Genomic DNA, 19,739 nt, shown 5'->3' with positions numbered 1-19,739 from the left:
CGCTACACTATCAAGGTCAGTTTTTAATATCCTACATAATATAGTGTAATCAGCAAAGACTGACACTTTTTACTATCAATCCCATCCACAAGGTGTAAGATGGCTGCCGGACATGTAGTAGATGGGAGGTATGTATTGCAGAGGTGGTTTTCCTCTGTGATGTAAGCCCAGGTATAAACTCTAGTACACTTAGTGCTAAGAGTCTTAGGGTGAATCAGGGTCAGGTTTTAGGATCAGCCAGAGAGATGGGTGGGTCTGGCTTCTTACATACCCCACCCATGGGTGTGGTACATAGACGGCTTTTTGTACACGGTCTGTGTGCTGGTTGCTACACCTCTAGTGGGATTCCTGTAGAAAGGGACCGTGTGTTATCCTGAGTGGGTGATTCTGCAGCCAAAAGGATTTGTTATATTCTGTTTGGTTTACTTTATACCGGAGTAAAGCTTGCTTTGTTTTCTTGGAGAGCGGTTTACACGGAGTGAAATAAACCAGTCAGACTACTAAATCAAAATTTGTTCCCGTCATTACCTCAATCAGCAGCCGAGTGATTAGCATCATTACAAAGGTCATTATTGAAGAGATTAAAAAAATTCGGTCCTAGAACATATCCCTGCGGTCCTCACTGCTCCCAGTACAGACTGCGGTCCCCACTGCTGACTATAGCGCAATTAGAGAATGTACCATTCATAACTACTTTGTGTCCTATCTTTTATCCAATTCCTAACCCATCTTATAGTTTTGCCTGGTCGCGGCTTCAGTTTAAGGTTATGTGGCACATGATCAAATGCCTTTGCAAAGTCCAGATAAATCACATAATTACAATAACCAATATGCAGATTTGCACTTACCGCCTCATAGAAACCCAACATATTTGTTAAACAGCCCTTTATTTTATGACTCTATACTGGTTTTCAGTTATTATATTGTTATTATAGCAAATGAGACCGAGCGGTCTGTCAGTTACTGAGCTCAATTCCCTCAATAGCCATTGATGAATACCAGAGGATTGGTCAATGTTTCTTTTGCTCAAGCGCAGGCATACTTCTTCTTGTGTTTAAAGTAATTTTATCAGGTGGCGAAATGTGATTTGACTTGTTGAATGATCCCTGGAACAGTCATTTAATTGGTGAACATGGAGGAAAAGTGCCTGTTTAATATCTCAGCCTTTCCTTTGTCCTCTAAAATTATCTTGTTATAATTATCATCTTTTAAGGAGCCAATACTATTCATTTTTTTTTTTATTTCTCACTTTGATGTATTTATAAAAAATGTTGGGATTTATTTTACTGTTGCTGGTGATTTGTGTTTCAGTAGCTAACTTAACTAGCTTGATTGATACTTTTTTCCTTTCCTATTGAGATCTTTTTACTTCTGAAATGCTATTTTATTAATCAATATCCAGAATCTATTAAAACTTTTTTGTTTCCTGTAACCTTGGCTTGCATCCTTGTTTTGGTTCCTTTTAATCTCCTTGATGTATTATCCAGAGGGCAAAAAAATGTGTTGCTAATTGAAACTTTATGTGATCTGAAGTCGGATAGAAGTTAAGGAAGGTACAGAGTATTGAGACCTCAGCTGCTAATAAAAAAATGTTCTTGGTGTTGGAGACTAGGTGTAGTTGTCCATGAAAAATATGAGCTAAAGGTTCCTTCTGCCAAGAATCATGGATTCTCTTTTAGAGACAATGCCTTTGCAGTATCTGGTGCATTGGAGAGGGTTATGGGCCAGAAGAGAGATCCTGGGTTCCCGCGAGTAATATCATTGCCAAAAAACATGATTAGTAACTTTTACCTTCTGTCCATGAATAAACCTGGTCCTAAGGGTCTGGAGGCCCCTCATAAAATGGGTGGCTAGTGTCACATCCCTTCCGAGACCTGCTCCTATGTCTGCCGCTGTATTCGACACTTGCAACATGACTTAGGATAAAAAGCCAAACCAGAAACACTATGTGCAAGCACGTGTTGTAGAGTGTTTGCACCGCCTCAGTTCAAAGTAGGTCAGCCAAGTGAGAAGCAAGGCAAGAGTTTAAGGGGAAACCTTTTTCTTGTATAGAGTGCCAAGTTAGTGTAAGGAGACTTGTAAGCCACATAATACTCATCCAGGAACTGGTGTACAGTGCCAGGCTGGCATTAGGAGACTTATAAGCCACAGAATACTAACCTAGGAAACTGTGTAGAGTGCTAGACTGGTGTAAGGAGACTTATAAGCCACATAATACTCATTTAGGAAATTTTGTAGAGTGCCAAGCTGGTGAAAGGAGACTTGTGCCAAGCTGGTGTAAGGAGACTTATAAGCCACATAATGCTCATCCAGGAACTGGTGTACAGTTTCAAGCTGGTGTAAGGAAACTTATAAGTCACACAATACTCATCTAGGAAATTGTGTAGCGTGCCAAGCTGGTGTAAGGAGACTTGTAAGCCACACAATACTCATGTAGGATATTATGTAGAGTGCCAAGCCAGCAAGATAGCAGAGAGTTATCCCTGCTTCCCCGGACTTCACAGCCCATAAGATAATTTCATGTGTAAGATGCAACAAAATTTGTATGGCATATCAGTAACTTCAAAGAACATTGGGAAACCATCTTTCCTGCATGGGCTAATATTCCTGCAAATTGACTGTAGCAACAAGTGAACAAGTCCTGCACCGCCTGCCCTCAGATTACCTCCAAGTTCAGTGGCTCACGTGCTGATGACTGCCATGTAGCGCTGGTTTGCAGGCGCAGCGTGCTGGTCGGTATTGAGCAGCTAGGAGATCCAACAACAGGAAGATGAAAAATCGACCGCAAACAGCTGCTATGCCAAACAATTTCTTTTTTATTCAAGCGTTCTTTTCATAGGTGCAGATAAAAATGCGGGAGGTGACTAGGATGCGAGTCCCTCCAAAGGACGACGGCCGTTTCGTCTGTAAGCCAGACTTCTACGGGTCCACGTCGGGGAATGGCCGCACGCACCTTATAAAGGGGAGTGCATCCAGGCCACATCACCGCACATTAAAAACAGAGGAATGCACACATGATAGTGATTAACATAAGTGCAGACAACACATCCCATTTAAAACATGGTCATACAATCAATGTGACACACATTTCAAAAACAAACATGAAAACAGGGGAAAAAAAAAGGGAAAAAAAAAACCCTTCCCTTTTTTTTTTTTTTTTTTCCCTTTTTTTTTTCCCCTGTTTTCATGTTTGTTTTTGAAATGTGTGTCACATTGATTGTATGACCATGTTTTAAATGGGATGTGTTGTCTGCACTTATGTTAATCACTATCATGTGTGCATTCCTCTGTTTTTAATGTGCGGTGATGTGGCCTGGATGCACTCCCCTTTATAAGGTGCGTGCGGCCATTCCCCGACGTGGACCCGTAGAAGTCTGGCTTACAGACGAAACGGCCGTCGTCCTTTGGAGGGACTCGCATCCTAGTCACCTCCCGCATTTTTATCTGCACCTATGAAAAGAACGCTTGAATAAAAAAGAAATTGTTTGGCATAGCAGCTGTTTGCGGTCGATTTTTCATCTTCCTGTTGTTGGAATTCCTGCAAATTGATCCCCCAGATATTGATTATGTTGTGTCTTTCTCTGTTACTTCAGATAAGGTAACCTGTGTGGACAATCACCGATCGGACCTCATTAGCTGGATAATAGATGTGGATCCAGTTCTATGTGATCTCTGGGAACGAGAACTATTAACAGAGGAGCAGTACAATAATGTGATGGAAAAGACGACCTCTCGCGAGAAGATGGAAGACCTCTGTGATATTATCAGTCACTGGGAGGACACTGGGAAGTATACGGCGTATACAGTGCTCAGAAAATACAATGAGAAAATCATTAAAGACTTGGAGAATTTTTCCTTACCCTATCAAACTTTTCCAACAGAGGACTTTCCAGGTAAGGCTGTGTCCATATCTGATATGCTAGATCCATACAGATATATCAGGGAAGCTGATACTTCTACCGATCGTTAGTTATTTTTACACAATATCCCTCCTCCGCAAGGAAGAGAACTGGCTCTTTCTCCCAAACCAAAGAGTTTTCCAAAAGACACTCACTTGCAGATATGGGTATGGGCACTACCCCTTGAGAAAGCATTATAGCGAAACGTGCATTGGGGCTTTTTTAAATTTTATTACACACCATTTCCTTATTGGTGGTTTTTACAGTTAGTCTATTTTTGCTCTTTGTGATTCTTCTGAACTGTTTCAAAGGTTCTTGGCCATCATCAGAAATGGGGCATACATAGACTGAACGTAAATATTTAATATTAGTTTTTTATAGTTTTCTTTTTATCTTAAGATCATTTATTTCTAGCCTTTTTAGGCCTTATGCCATTTTAAAGCTCGTTATAATTACGGAATTTAGATATTTAAAGAACCTCATTTGTGATACCTCATCAGAAGTAGACTGGATATTGTTTGTCCACATTGCCTGGAAATGAGGCCATCTAGTGAGGAATTTTACCTCTATACATGCTCATATTGGTCGCTGGAAGTTTAACATGGAAGCTCATGGCAAAGAATTCTCTGAGGATCTGAAAAAAGAATTGTTGCTCTACATAAAGATGGCCGAGGCTATAAGAAGATTGCCAAGACCCTGAAACTGAGCTGCAGCATGGTGGCCAAGACCATAGAGCGGATATAAAGACAGGATCCACTCAGAACAGGCCTCGCCATGGTCAGCCACTGAGTGCTCAGCGTCATATCCAGACCACATTTTTTCAGAATAGACATATGAGTGCTGCCAGCATTGCTGCAGAGGTTGCAGGGGTGGGGGGGGGGGGGGTCCGCCTGTCAGTGATCAGACCAAACACCACACACTGCAGAGGTTACCCATGTCCATTAAGCAGTTAATTCTCTGTCTAACTCTGCCCACTAGTGGAACTTTTAGAAAGGACATCTTCGGAGCCATGATCTACCACTGTAGGGAAATCGAGCCCCCATGGTCAGGTTCAACTTCAGTTTAATGGTGCCTTCGATGTTTGTTTTCTCAAGTGGGGCAATACCTCAATATGTGTCCCCTATTTAAACAGGTCCAACATTCAACTCTACGCTCGTCTGGTGGGTGACTCAGCCGGTACTGATGGTCTCTGAGTTGGGGATACCCCCACTTTAGCCTTTCTTAGTACCAGGTTACAGAGTTTTAAGTTAGTTTCAGGGTTTTTTTGTATGCTATGTAGTTCCCCACTCAATTCTTGCATTTCCTGATGTAATTCATAAGCCCAGTCTGGCTAAGCTTTGGGCAACTTTGAAGCGGTTATTTCATGGCTTTGGACCATATCCGCCACAGTCGGGGAATCACATTCTCAGACTTTAACTTCTGCTCCAACCTCAAGGAAGCTCATATTGGGATTATAACATAATTATTTCTTCATGGCCTATCTAAGGTAGGTATCTCTTAGGCCAGCAACTAGCTGATTCTTTAGTACCTGGTCCACGGATCCTAATTCTCTTTATTCACTTTATTCAGTCTTCTTAAGGCCCAGTCACACACAACGACTTACCAGCGATCCCGACAACGATATGACCTGATAAGGATCGCTGGTAAGTCACTGGGAGGTCCCTGGTGAGATGTCTCACAGTCAGACCTTACCAATGACGTAGTAATGATGAGCGACCTGTATAACGATCTCTGCGGTCGTTGGGACCCTGTCACACAGCAGCTAGTGTGACGATTCAGACCTCGAATAGGGGCGTAGTGTTTGAAGATGTAAGACACGTAGGCGTGCATATGCGTCGCCTTTTCCGCGCCCCTCAGCTCTGGTTGGTGGCAATCCGAAAGGAAAGGCTGCCTAATCACAACGCAGTAGCGGCCACCAATCGGAACTGAAGGTGTCGAAAAGGCGACGCACAATGCACGCCAACGTGTCTGAATTCGCAGTAGTCAACGAGGTTGTTAGGTCGTTGGTAAGCGTCAAACACAGCTATGCATCCTGCCCAGCAGGACATTGCCTTTGAAGAAAATGGTCCAGACCATTCGGCAACGACCAGAGATCTCACAGCAGGGGCCTGATCGCTGGTAGGTGTCACACATAACGAGATATCTGGCGGGATCGTTGCTACGTCGCAGAAACCGTGACTCAGCAACGATCTCGTTAGCGATCTCGTTGTGTGTGACGGGGCCTTTAGTGATGTGAGCTTTTACCTCCCACAGAGAGTTCACGTATTAAGCCACCATCTCGTCTTCTCTCTGAACCAGATAAAATAATAAGCGAATACGTAAATTGCCCAAGTTGGTCATATCGGAGCTCATGTCCTCTAGGATCTTGACCACCTGATCTATCATATCGCAGTCTCATGGTTGTCTGAACGTGGCTGTCTCTCTGGCCTTCCTTTCCAAAGTAAACATATATTATATTATTTTCACTTTATGACTTCTATCACTAAATAACTGGTATTGTCAACGTTCTCTTCATCCTAATCTCTCTACCACGGAAGGGTCAGTGTCACCCTCTGTCACGGTCACCACCTACCCTGAAGTTGTCATCATCTTCCCCTCCGTCTTAACACCACCCAACAAATGGAGGTGACTTCATGTTATGACACAAGCATGCAATGCCGGAATCGGGAAATAGGACTATGTAACACCTAGCAATAAGCGAAAACTGTTTTTTTACTGCACATCATGTACCAGTCTACTACACCATACATCCCACAACTAGTCTAGAGAAAGTTATATAGAAAGGAGAAGATTGAAGCAATGGTAACTTAACGTAATTGTTTTTCTTTCTTAATTCTCCTCTCGCTCTGCAGAGAAGCTAAACTTTACAGAATATTATCAATCAGCATTAATTAGAAGGATAACAGCTGTAGATCCGATTCTACGTCACCTCGAGGCCCAATATCTACTGACTGAGGAGGAGATCAATGATGTGATGGAAAAGACGACCTCTGAGGAGAAGATGAGAGAACTTTGTGGTATTATCAGTCACTGGGAGGACACTGGGAAGTATATGGCTTATGCAGTTCTCAGAGACCACAATGAAGAAATCATCAGAGACTTGGAAATGAAGGACTGGATGATGAGAAATGATCCCTCAGGAAGCTCCAGGGGTAAGACTAGATCACCGGCTGACATACCAGCTGTGCTACATGTCCAGAACATTATTAATAATCATTATTTACATACAGTGCCAAGATATTGTTATGGCTTAGCATTGGGATTCGATCCTCTGACCTTCTGTTTCGTGGTCGTAACCACTGGGCTATTGCCTTTTCTTCCCTGTCCAAATGCTGATGGTTTCTATGGTCTTTGTTCCCCGTTCTTGGTTCGCTCCTCACCAGGTGTCCCTCATTTTGTCACTTCTGGGTTGGGTTATATATGTTCACCTCTCAACTCCCTTCCTTGCTGGCTATATCTCTATATGGATTAATCTCTGGGAGCTCAAGCCCTTCTGCTTGAAGGGTTTATCTTTTGAGTAAACTCTACTTGAGTTCCTGCTGTGTGTTGTTTTTGTTTTCCTTTCCAGCTCCTCATCTCTGTACCTTATTTCAGATATAGTCCAGCAACGGGATTAATGACTCAGGAGACGAGTCTCAATCCTCCATCTGTCTTTTACAGGGTAAAGAGTTTCTCCAAGTCTCTCTGGGGTGCTGGCCGTAGCATCGGCATCCCACCAAGGATGAATCTTACTGCCCTCTTGTCCTTCTCAGGCTCAATCCTTTATGTTCAGGGTAAGCAGATAGGTCAGATGGTTTTCAAGCCCCCCTGCCACCAGATCTAGGGATGGAGGCACTACAATAGGTGATTTTCAGAATTTGGAGAGCAGGTGAGTCATGAGTGGACAGTCAGGAAATGTCAGCAGGGGTTCATCAAGAACCATAGACCAATCCAGGCTACAGATGGTAACAGGCATTGACCTGCTGTGTGCTGATTCATAGGCAGGCTATAGCGGGAGTTAATCTTTGCTAGTCTGTGTGTTAGGCTTTTTTTGATCACATGTGGTGTGGAAGCCAATCACATCTGCTCCCTTCCTGTTTATGTTGGATGAAATCTTCTACTCATGTCAGCTATAGTTTATTCTGTGTTGGTCTATGAGCTTTGGCGTCCCAGACTTTGTGGTGAAAGTGTTGCTTTTTGCTTGAGTGGTTGTGGAGTTTAACCCTGTTGTCTTGTTGCTTCCTTCCTATTTTTGCTTTCCTAGTCTCTTATTGTCTTATACGTCTGTGCATGCATGTTGAGTGACCGAGTTTTCATAGAATCATAGAATGGTAGAGTTGGAAGGGACCTCTAAGGCCATTGGGCCCAACACCCTGCGAGTGCGGCTTTTCCTAAATCATCCCAGCTATATGTTTATCCAGTTTCTGCTTGAAGATTTCCATTGATGAAGAGCTCTTTACCTCCCGTGGTAGCCTGTTCCACTCTGACTGCCCTCGCTGTCTGTCTATTTCCTGGGTTTCACCTTACACCTGGCGGGCTCTCCCTCGGGAGGGGGTATCAGATCAGGATTGATAAGGAGCAGGGCTAGAAGGGAGACTCTGGCATCTCCACACAGATCACAGAGATTAGGGACTTCTCAGGCCCCCCTAGCTTGAGGATCAGCATAGGAGCCCCGGTTCCCCGCTATCACAGACTCATCATGACATTAGTCTACGAAATAATATATCCCAAAACTAGTCTAGTGAAAATGGTTGTATCTGTCTCTTAAATCTCTTCTCACTCTGCAGACATGGCAAACTTTATAGAGTTTTATCAATCAACATTGATTAGAAGGATTACTGATGTAGATCAAGTTTTACGTGATCTCCGGGGCCATGCTCTACTGTCTGAGGAACAATACAATGATGTGATGGAAAAGATGACCTCCGAGGAGAAGATGGAAGAACTGTGTGGTATTATCAGTCACTGGGAGGATCCTGAGAAGTATACGGCATATACAGTGCTCAGAAGATATAATAAAGAGTTCATCATAGGATTGGAATTAGTGGACAGGATGAGGAGAAATGGTCCCACAAGAGGCTTCTTGGGTAAGTCAGGATCATTATCTGACAGTCTATCATTTTCCATTTAGTTGTAAGAAAGAAGCTGATGATGCCATATATTGTCGCAGCTACAAGCCCACAATGGCCACTGAAATACCTAGAAATTCAAATATACTGAATATCAACTAATGAGAATCAGACTTTGCTTTTGCAGTGTGGTTCACCAGAAAAAAATAATGAAAATCTCCTGAGGTCCTCACTAAAAAAACGATTCGTGGAACTCTGTGAGACCTCTGCTCCCGGCAACAGGTACTTTGGCCGACTCCTCGTGAGCAGGTGGCTCCTTGCGTCTCAGGTATGGAGGAGTCTTCTCCAGACTGCAGGTCTCAGCTCCTCAGTAGGTTTTAGATCAGACCTCATAGGAGCCACTTCAGAAGAGTCCGATGCATTGCTCTTAGCCATTCTTGGATATTTTTAGATGTGTTCGGGTCATAATCTTGTTGGAGGACCAACATCCTGCAACTCAGACCAAGGTTTCTGACACTGGGCAGCACAATGACTTGATAATTTAAAGATTTCATTGTACCCTGAACAGATTCAAAACACCCTGTGCCAGATTCAGAAAAGCAGCCCCAAAACATCACCGAGCCTCCTCCATGTGTCACAGTAGGTACAATGTTTTTTTACTTGTGTGATCAGAGCTGATGTGACACCGAAAAGCTCAGTTTTGTCCCTGGAGCTTTAAGTCTTGTCAGTATGGATTTTGGCAAATTCAAGTCTCGCATTCAACAGCAGTTTCCTCCTCGCTCGTCTTCCATGAATTCCACTTTGGCCAAGACAGCGACACACTGCGATCTGGCACTGATGTAACTGCACCTTGGTGTTCACCTGTAATCTCTTTGGAAGTTGTTCTGGGCTCTTTCTTACAATTCGTATTAACCATGTCATGGTTCATGCATGGCTCTGTTGCCGCTGAGCCGGTGCATGCATCCTCTCCCCGGGATTTTAGGACTCAGTGGAGGGGCTTGTTCCATCTTGCCTTGTTCTGGAGGTTGCGCCGCTACATCTTGATGCTGCTGCCTCCGGGACGCCGCTAGTAATAGTTCCTGCTCTGCAGCGTGCGCAAATGGTTCCTGTGAGTCTGACTCTCATCCGTTCCGCCTCCCAGCTACCTCTTCCTGACCTGTTTTCTCTCTGTATTGCTAGTCCTTCCTGTCCTTCTGACCTCAGTATGGTGGAGGGCACAAAGCAGGAATGTGTAGTAGTCGAAGTTCAGTCACAGTTCTCTATTAAACACTTCCAACTTTATTTCTGGGAAGTTTTTTTTACAAATTTGGTCCGCATCTTGCCGGCACCGATGTCCGTCTCAAGGGGGGTTCCTTCTCCTGTTCACACAATACAGTTTTGCAGCAATCTGTCCTATGGCACCCGGGCACCGTTTACAGTCTAAAGCCCTTTCTTTCCCTCCCTTTATGTCCGCACAGGGGTCCGCATCCGTGCAGGGGTCTTCCCTTCATCCCAGGCCATCCAGACATACCCCCACCACCAGGGTGTGCACTGACCTTTTCTGTGAGGGTTTCTTTCTGTTTCCGCCAGCAGGCACCGATGCCAAACCCCGACTGTCGAACTAAACCCCTCTCCATGGGGGACGTGGTTCCACAATCAGTGTGTCACAGCCATGGGGGTGACCCATAGGGTCAGGATGTGTTACTTGGGACATCTTATATCTACATCTTACTGGAGACTCTCCTGCTGTCTACTTCCTGTCTTAACCTTTTATACATGCTGCTCTCCTCTTCTTCGTTAACCATTTGCCTGCTCACCCAGGTGCCAGGACAGCCGTGTTACGACACTGCCACCTGGTGGCGGTTTTTACACAATACACCTGCACATTATATATTACACTTACATTTTACACATTATACATAGCCCGTCCATGTGACTGGCTACTTTTGAAGAGGTGGCCTTAACCCTGACCCCCCTACACCGGTTCTATCCTGTGTCTCCTTAGTCCTGTCTGTCTGACCCCCGATCTCGCCCCGTGTTTCCACCTCCGCTGTACGTACTTTGATTTCCTGGCTGCTGACCTTGGTTTCTATATCAGTTTTCAGCTTTGTTTTGTCCTTCTGCCTCTGACATTACCTCCTGGCCTCTGACCCCTTGTTTTTACCTGTGAACGGCTTGCTTACTCAACAATACTGGCGATTATCCTGGTATTCGACTTTAGCTAGCTGACTATTCTTTCATGTGCTCTTTGGCCCTCTTGTGGGTTTTTTGCTAACTGCACCTTGGAGCTGCCTCTCCAACTTGCTTCAGTGTTCTCTACAAGCGGAGTGTGACAATCCAACTCTTCAATTTGTCATCAATTTTCCTCTTGGTGCCATATTCAGGGAGGTCGGCTCCAGTACTATAGACCTTTTAAGCTTTTGAATGATATGTACAACTGTAGTAACATAAACATCGAGCTGTTAATGTTTTTATAATCTTTACTGTTTCTCTATAGCTTTTTTTAAAATGTCGTGAGACAACTTTCTCAGTTTTTTTTTTTTGTTGTTTTTTTTTTTTTTGCTTCATGTTCAGTATCTTAAACACCGTGATACCAAACAGCACAATGACTACTTTTTACCCCTTTAAATAGGCAACTGACTGTTTACAAGTCTGTAGACACCTGTGATGCTAATTATAGGACAATTGAGCTGTTAGATGTTTTTATAATCTTTACTGTTTCTCTATAACTTTCTTTATAATGTCCTGCGACAACTGTTTTTTTTGTGTTTGCTCCATGTTCAGTATCTTACACACCGTGATTCCAAACATCACAATGACTACTTTTTACCCTTTTAAATAGGCAACTGACTGTTTTTCAAGTCTGTAGACACTTGTGATGCTAATTATAGGACAATCCTTAGTTTCAGATAACCCTATGGTCAAATTATTTTCAGTTTTAGTATGTTTATTTTTTTTCTGTTTAACCACAATTCTAAAGCAATGTCTGTCTTTAGTTTAGTTAATTTCATTTAATTTGAAAATTACTTCTGTCAATTTCATATTTTATTTCAGTGACCATTGAGTTTTTCTTATGGAAAAAGATCAACAATTTTGTCCATGTTTCTTACATAATTAATAAACAATCATTGTGTTTATATAATTCCATCATATAGCTACACATTTTAAGGCCTCACTCGGCCTTAAACACATAGGTGTTCTATCTGTACTTTTACTGATAGAACATGTACCCATTACAGTCTATGGGACCGTTCACATTTCTTTTCTACCATTTTATTTTTTTCTACTTTTTACAGTACATTTAATAATAGTACCCTTTACACAATACACATGTAAAAGCACCACTTACACACACATCCCCAGTGTTTAAAAGCATAAAATAAAAATGTAGCATTCGTCAAGAAGATGTTATGGTAATTGGCGACACAGTTCTGTGGTGTCCGGCAATAGAAGGTCACAGCGTTTGGCTGCTCAAAATGCTCCCTGACTTTCCATTATTCCTGCTTTTAGTTTTCAGTTATTGGGTATCTCCTCTGCTGCGATTTCATCCTTTTCCCTTTAGGACCCTGTGGAGCTCCTCTCACTTCACCTGCTGATCATCTGTATTTCCCCTTGGATTTAAATACTCTCATTTTCCCTGGACCAGTGCTGTTGATATTCAGTTCCTTCACAAGCTCTGGATGCAAGCAGGCAGCTTGCACTCATCTGTAGGATCCTTGCTGCTCTTTGCTGAATTTCTTCCTGAGGCATCTGGAGATCAACTGTTTATTCGCTTTCCCTATGTGTGTGCTCCCTGTGTCTTCTTTAGTACTTAGTGAGGTTGGCAAAGAGCTCATCCCACCTGTTCCCTATCAAGGGCCCAGCTCTAGGGTCATCCTAGGATCAGGTAACCGGCTTGGCGCATAGGTAGGGAACCTATCTAGGGTAGTGAGAGACCCCAGGGACCAGCAGTAGATTTGGTCAGGGGTTACCATCTCTCCCTTCCCTAGATGCAGGCTTTACCTCCCCTTTCGCCATTTGCTTGGTACTTCCCCCGTACCTGACGTGACAGTTATTCAGCAGAGGAGGCATTCGCTATCCCTGCCTCCGACACAGGTGCAGACAGTAAGGAAGATCTCACGTTCCTCTGAGGAACCCCCAGCAAGGCACCCTAGAACCGAGGCAACGCCTTCGGCAATAGTCTTGCCCAGTAAGAGGATCAGGTACAGACGGAAACTACAACCTGTGCTAGGTACACCCCCAGGTTTAGGGTTTATGAACGGAGGGACACCCAGATTGACACCCCCCCCATAATGCCCCCGTGTTCTGGGGGTGAGTGGGAAAATTGTGTGGGAATTGGTGCACCCACTGTTGGATCACGGTTGTCATCTTTACGTAGAAACTGTTACACCAGGTCCATTTTCTCTTGTTACCCTTATGAAAAATTTGAGGCTCAAACAACTTTTTTAAGAAAATGAAATTTTTCATTTCCATATACCATGGTTATAAAGTTCTGAAGATGTTCACCACACACCTAGCTAACTTACTTGAGTGGTGTAGTTTACAAAATGAGGTCATTAGTGGGGGTTTCCGCTGGTTTGGTACCTCAAGGCCACTACAAATGCTACATGGCATCTGCAAACCATTCCATCAAAGTCTGGGCTCAAAAACGTAGCTCCTTTCTCTCAAAACTTGGCAGTTAACCAAAACAGTAGTTTCCCTCCACATATGGGGTATTGTGTGTACCCAGGAGAAATTGCACAACAAACTTTCGGATTCATTTTCTATTGTTACCTTTTGTGAAAATTTAAAAATTTGGGGCTAAAAGAACATTTTTATGGGAAAAATGTAATTTTTTATTTTCTCAGCTGAATTCTGTGAAGTACCTATGATTTTCAAGGTGCTCACCTCACATCTAGATACATTTTTTGAGGGGTCTAGTTCTAGTTTCCAAAATAGGGTCACTAATGGGGTCACTTGTGTGGGTTTTCATTTGTTTGTTTGTTTTACAGGGGTTCTGTAAACATCAAATGGCGTTCCCTATCTATTCCAGCCAATTTGGAGCTCCAAATGGCACTCTTTCCCTTCCAAGCCCTGCTCTGCACCCAAACAGTAGTTTCCAACCCCATATGGGGAATCGCCATACTCAGGAGAAATTGCTCAATAAATTATGGGGTCCATTATCTCATGCTACCTTTTCAAATAAGAAAATTTTAGGGCTAAAACATTTTTGTGGGAAAAATGTAATTTTTCAATTTCACAGCTCAATGTTATAAAATTCTGTTAAGCACCTGTGGGCTCAAGGTGCTCATTACACCTCTAGGTAAATTCTTTGAGGTGTGTAGTTTCCAAAAGAGGGTCAGTTGTGGGCAGTGGCTTAACTAGAGTCCTATTCGCCCCGACGCAAGATTTGGATCTGGCCCACTCCTTTCCCACAGCATGTTGGCCCGATGTATGGGCTCTTGTAGCGTTCTAAGTCCTTTTAAAGACATGTGTTCCTCTGTCCACCATCCCGTACTAATGTCCCCCATCCTGGTATATATGTCACCCATCCTGTTATAAAGCTCCCTCATCCTGAGCCCTTTCCAAGTGTATATCCTCGATCCTGTGTCCCATCTTTTTATTATGTCCCCTATCCTGGGCCTCTACAGGTATGTTCCCCTTCAAGGTAAATATTTGGCCCCCTTCCTGGGCCTCCATTCTGATTATATATACTGTATATCCCCCATCTATGGTTTGATTTCTTTGCTTGTGTGGATTGCAGTTGACACAGAGGCTGGCAGTTCACATCGGCGTACCTTATATGTCAACGCATAACGTCACTTCCAATGCCTTGCAGACCGATGTCAGCTGCTGGCCTTTCATTGACTGGCTATGTGTATTGCGGTGCAGGGACTTGAAGGGTGTCCGCACTGCAATACACTTCAGCTTAATGTGCTCCCTCAGAAGCTCAGTAGTCAGCAGATCCCCCTCTACCCCTCCAGTCGCGGTTGCACTCTCAGCGACATCGATTATTACGCTCCTGCCTAGTATTTATCGCATGTATTATACTATAATATTCTATAATATGTAAGTGGTGCCAGGTGGGCTATCCTAAGACATGTCCTCAGAGCACTGATCGCTTCTACACCACAGAGGCACAACCCTTGATTGTTACAGACTCCTTGTAAAATAATAATCGTGATTGTAGGTCATGGTGGTTCTTTCACAGAAATCCTAGAACTATAGAATGGTAGAGTTGGAAGGTTCCTCCTGGGTCATCTGGTCAAACCCCCGCTCACTGCAGGATTCCCTGTATCATCCCACACAGATGTCGGTCCAGACTATATATTATTTGATGGTAAAAAAAAAAAAAAGTCATGCTTTTTTTTTTTTTCTTGTTTACATTGTATCCCTTTCTTGTAAGTAATATAGTTTTACAATTAGCCACATATAGTAATTTTGGCCAACGTAATGTCCCCCATCTTGTTCCCCTTTTTTAAGTAATGTACCCATCCTGATCCCCACTCTCTAGTAATGTGCCCATCCTTGTCTCCCTTCTGTAGTAATGGTGCCCAGCCTGTAGGTAATGTGCCCCAGGCTTGTCCCCATCCAGGTGTATTGGACATGGATGGGACCGATTCGTGGGAGTCTGGGACACAAGGGTAGGTGGATGGTCATGCATAGGGATGTAGCAATGTCGCCAGCGGCTCGAGAGCTCTCTCAGCTCTCTCTCGAGACTCCTCGAGCGCTCAGCTCTCTCACTCTCTCTCACTCTCTCAATCTCACTCGTCTCACTCTCTTCACGCTCTCGTCGACTCGTCTCTCACGACTCTCACTCTCTCTCACTCTCTCACTCTCTCACTCTCTCACTCTCTCTCTCACTCTCTCACTCTCTCACTCTCTCTCTCTCACTCTCTCACTCTCTCTCTCACCTCTCTCCACTCTCTTCACTCTCTCCTCTCTCTCTCTCTCACTCTCTCACTCTCTCACTCTCTCACTCTCTCACTCTCTCACTCTCTCTCTCTCCACTCTCTCTCTCTCTCTCACTCTCTCACTCTCTCTCTCTCTCTCTCTCTCTCTCACTCTCTCACTCTCTCTCTCTCCTCTCTCTCTCACTCTCTCACTCTCTCACTCTCCTCACTCTCTCACTCACTCTCTCATCTCTCACTCTCTCACTCTCTCTCACTCTCTCACTCTCTCTCACTCTCCTCACTCTCTCACTCTCTCACTCTCTCACTCTCTCACTCTCTCACTCTCTCACTCTCTCTTTCACTCTTTCACTCTTTCACTCTCTCACTCTCTCCACTCTCTCTTTCACTCTCTCACTCTCTCACTCTCTCACTCTCTCACTCTCTCACTCTCTCACTCTCTCACTCTCTCACCTCTCTCACTCTCTCACTCTCTCACTCTCTCACTCTCTCACTCTCTCACTCTCTCACTCTCTCACTCTCTCACTCTCTCACTCTCTCACTCTCTCACTCTCGTCACTCACTCTCTCTCTCTCTCTCACCACTCTCACTCTCACTCTCACTCTCACTCTCACTCTCACCGCTTCATCTAACATTCAGATGACCGTTTTGCCGCCGCCTGCGCAGAGTCAAGTTCTCTCTGCACTATTCCAAAGGTAGCCGCCAGCCAAGCAGATATAAGCAGGTGAGGTCATACGCATCAGCGGTTTGCCTCTGATTGGCCACCGGCTGCCATTGGAATAGTGCAGTGAGAGCCTGACCCTGCATAGCACCGGTAAAACGTTCATCTGAAATAAAGCAGTGAACAATGACTGATACCACCCCCCTTGGCGGACACTGCCAATGCAGGGGCCGCATGTGCCTATGGGCCGCAAGAAACAGCCTGGTGGGGTCGCGTGCAGCCCACGGGCTGCGTGTTTGAGACCTCTGATCTAGACTATATGCTTCTGTTAATACATCCCACAACTGTTTGGCTTTTTTTTGCTGCTGCATCACACTGCTGACTCCTGTGTATCTGTCAGTATTCCTAAATCTTTTCCACACGTGCTGTTGCTTAGTCCTAATCCTCCAATTTCTGTATATGCTTTTTCAGTTTTCTTCCCCAAATGTAGGATTTTACATTTCTCCCTGTTAAATACCACTCTGTTAGTTATTGCCCACTGTTCCTGGTTGTTTAGATCTTTTTGAATCCGGTCTCTCTCTTCTCTAGTATCTCTAGTAAATCCTATAGAATAGCATTGTCTCAACCCACACAACAAGGTGTAACTGTTTAGTGCATAAAACAAAATAATATATTAAGAAACTCATGTAGAGAAATAATGAGATGAAAAGATAGAAATCTACGCAGACATGTAATGCCTTTGTGTCTTTTCCCCACACGGCGCAGACAATCAATACCTCGGAGACTTTGAACAACATTTCCGTATTAGAAATATATCGGATATCGATGCAATTCTACGTGATCTCTGTGTCCAGCAGCTACTGAGGGAAGAAGAATACCAAGCCGTGATGGAAAAGGGGGACATTCGAGGAGAAGATCGAAGAATTGTGCCATATTATCGGTCACTGGGAGAATATGGAGAAGTGTATGGCTAATAATATAGTGAGAAAATACAATGAGAAAAGGATCAACTGGGAAATAGACAACTGGGGGAGCATAGGTGATCCCAGGGGGCGGAGAGGTGATCACAGGGGTAAGTCTGGGTCACTTATCTGACACTCTATGTCTTCATCTATGTAGATTTAGCAATAGATCCCAGCCAGGGTGTATTTCTATAGAGCGGGCTCAGGACCCGAGTCTGCTCCACACTGGGCAGATGCTGACTGTGATACCCCAGCCAGCATCTGCCTCTAACTGCAGCAACCAAAACTTGCTCTGATCTCTCCTGTTAATTGAAATGCCCCTTTCAATTTCTGACAGTGGTATAAATAGCATGATTGCAATGTGATTGGCACACAGAGTTTTGCACACACTTCGCCGACTATCATGGTGATGTTGGGCGCTGTTCATATTGCAGATTCTGACACTCGGCCTAATGGTTTCGCCGGTGTCTGGGGATCAACAAAGTCAAACTCGGGCGTCGACCTGCTGTGTGCTGATTTCATAGACAGGCTAGCAAGAGGTAATCTCTGCTGGTCTGCTTGCTCGTTTGATCACATGTTGTGGGGAGGCCTATCCCATCTGCTCCCCTCCTATTTATTCTGGTTGAATCCTTCCACCCATGCCAGCTATAGTTTATCTATGTTGGTCTGTGAGTTGTGGTGTCCCAGACTCTCTGGTGTGCTTATTGCTTGGTACGGTTGTGGCATTTACTCCTGTTGTTTTTGTAGCTTTATTCCTGCCCTTCTTTTCCTCCTAAATCTCTTATTGTCTTCTTACTTTTTGTGTGTGCACGCTGTGTGACAGAGTTTTGGCTTTCCTTTGTCAGTCTTTATTTTTGTGTTTCATCACATTACTCTACCATCCCTCCCTAGAAGGAGGGGGGAATCAGAACAGGACTGGTCAGGTGCAGGGCCAGGAAGGAGACTCGGGCATCTCCACCATCAGGAGTATCCATGAGATTAGGGATAGCATAGCGCCCCTAGCTTGAGGGACAGCTTAGGAGCCACGGTTCCCCCGCTATCCCAGAGTCATCATGACAGTGATTGAGGAGTGCCTGTTGAAGAGCCCCAATCACTGCCATGTTGTTCCTGCTATGTAGCCCATGCTGCTTCTGGGCTTCACAGGAAGACAAACAGTTATACACTATAATATTGTGGTATTATGTAGAAGGGATAAAACTATTGGACGTTTTAGTCTCCAAAGGGGTGAAATAAAATAAAATAAAATAAAATTAAAAAAATGGAAAAGTAAATAAATAACAGATTCTAGTCAGTGCCAGGTCACTTTTGCGACACAACAAAAGCCGTCAAAACAAATATTAAAAAACAGCGGAATTGAGCTCTTCTCACAATGTACACTTCACATGGAATTTTATTTTTCACTTTTTTTTAAATAAATGGTATCATTATAAAACTAAAGTTTATCCCATGAGAAACAAATTCTTATGCAAATATGTTGATGGAAACATAAAAAAAAACGGCAGGACGGGCTAGGACCTGGTACAGGCAGGAAGAGGACTGGCAGGGCAAATGGGACAGGATGAGTGGGTGATCTGACAACTAGCTAGACAGTACAACTGACTAAGAGACTTGAGGGTGTTGAACAGGCACCTTCCCTAGTGGGAGGTATACCTTAAATACCCAGTACCTCTTAGCGATAGGCTGAGGCACTTTTTAGGAGGGGCATGCTGCCCCTTTTTAGTGTGATGATCCCCAACGACTGCTTATTTTTGGAGTAGGGCCTATATTTTAAGCATACTCCAAAAAGATTAAAAATTCTGCTAGGGCTTATTTTCAGGGTAGGTCTTCTTTTTGGGAAAACACAACATCACACAAAGTGTGGAATAGAAGCGTAATACTGTCTCATCACAAAAAAGAAGTTACCAGTGTTTTCAGAGCCTAAATTGGAATGATATCTCCAGGCTCTAGTGTAGAGAAATAATCTGTAAGTAGATAATATAAACTTTGCAGACGCAATGATTTGCTTTCGCTCTCATCATCATTATTATTTTTTTATCACATTGCAGTCATGGGAAACGTTATAAATCGTCACCGGCGAGGTGTGATTAAAAAGATAAAAGCTGTAGATCCAGTTCTACGTGATCTCAGGGACCAAAATCTACTGACTGAGGAGCAGATCAATGATGTGATGGAAAAGACGTCCTCCGAGGAGCAGATGAGAGAACTGTGTGATGTCATCAAAACACTGGGATGATGTCCGTAAATATACGGCGTATAGTGTGCTGAAAAGATACAATGAGAAAATCATCAGAGACCTGGAA

The 19,739-nt window shown here is 43.8% G+C and overlaps 1 protein-coding gene across 1 annotated transcript in view; it reads left to right on the top strand.

Annotated features, from left to right (window-relative positions):
- The window catches only part of LOC142302828 (uncharacterized), a 50,795-nt gene extending 41,697 nt beyond the window's left edge, over positions 1-9,098 (top strand). The window contains exons 7-10 of the mRNA XM_075343938.1: positions 3,594-3,893; positions 6,752-7,051; positions 8,666-8,965; positions 9,010-9,098. Coding sequence (XP_075200053.1) covers positions 3,594-3,893; positions 6,752-7,051; positions 8,666-8,965; positions 9,010-9,098 — 989 coding nt within the window. The remainder of the gene's footprint in view (positions 1-3,593; positions 3,894-6,751; positions 7,052-8,665; positions 8,966-9,009) is intronic.
- The last annotated feature ends 10,641 nt before the right edge of the window (positions 9,099-19,739 follow it).

This window comes from Anomaloglossus baeobatrachus, chromosome 4 (genome assembly GCF_048569485.1).
Source record: "Anomaloglossus baeobatrachus isolate aAnoBae1 chromosome 4, aAnoBae1.hap1, whole genome shotgun sequence".
Classification (NCBI taxonomy): domain Eukaryota; kingdom Metazoa; phylum Chordata; class Amphibia; order Anura; family Aromobatidae; genus Anomaloglossus; species Anomaloglossus baeobatrachus.
This window is presented reverse-complemented; position numbering and strand designations above follow the sequence as displayed.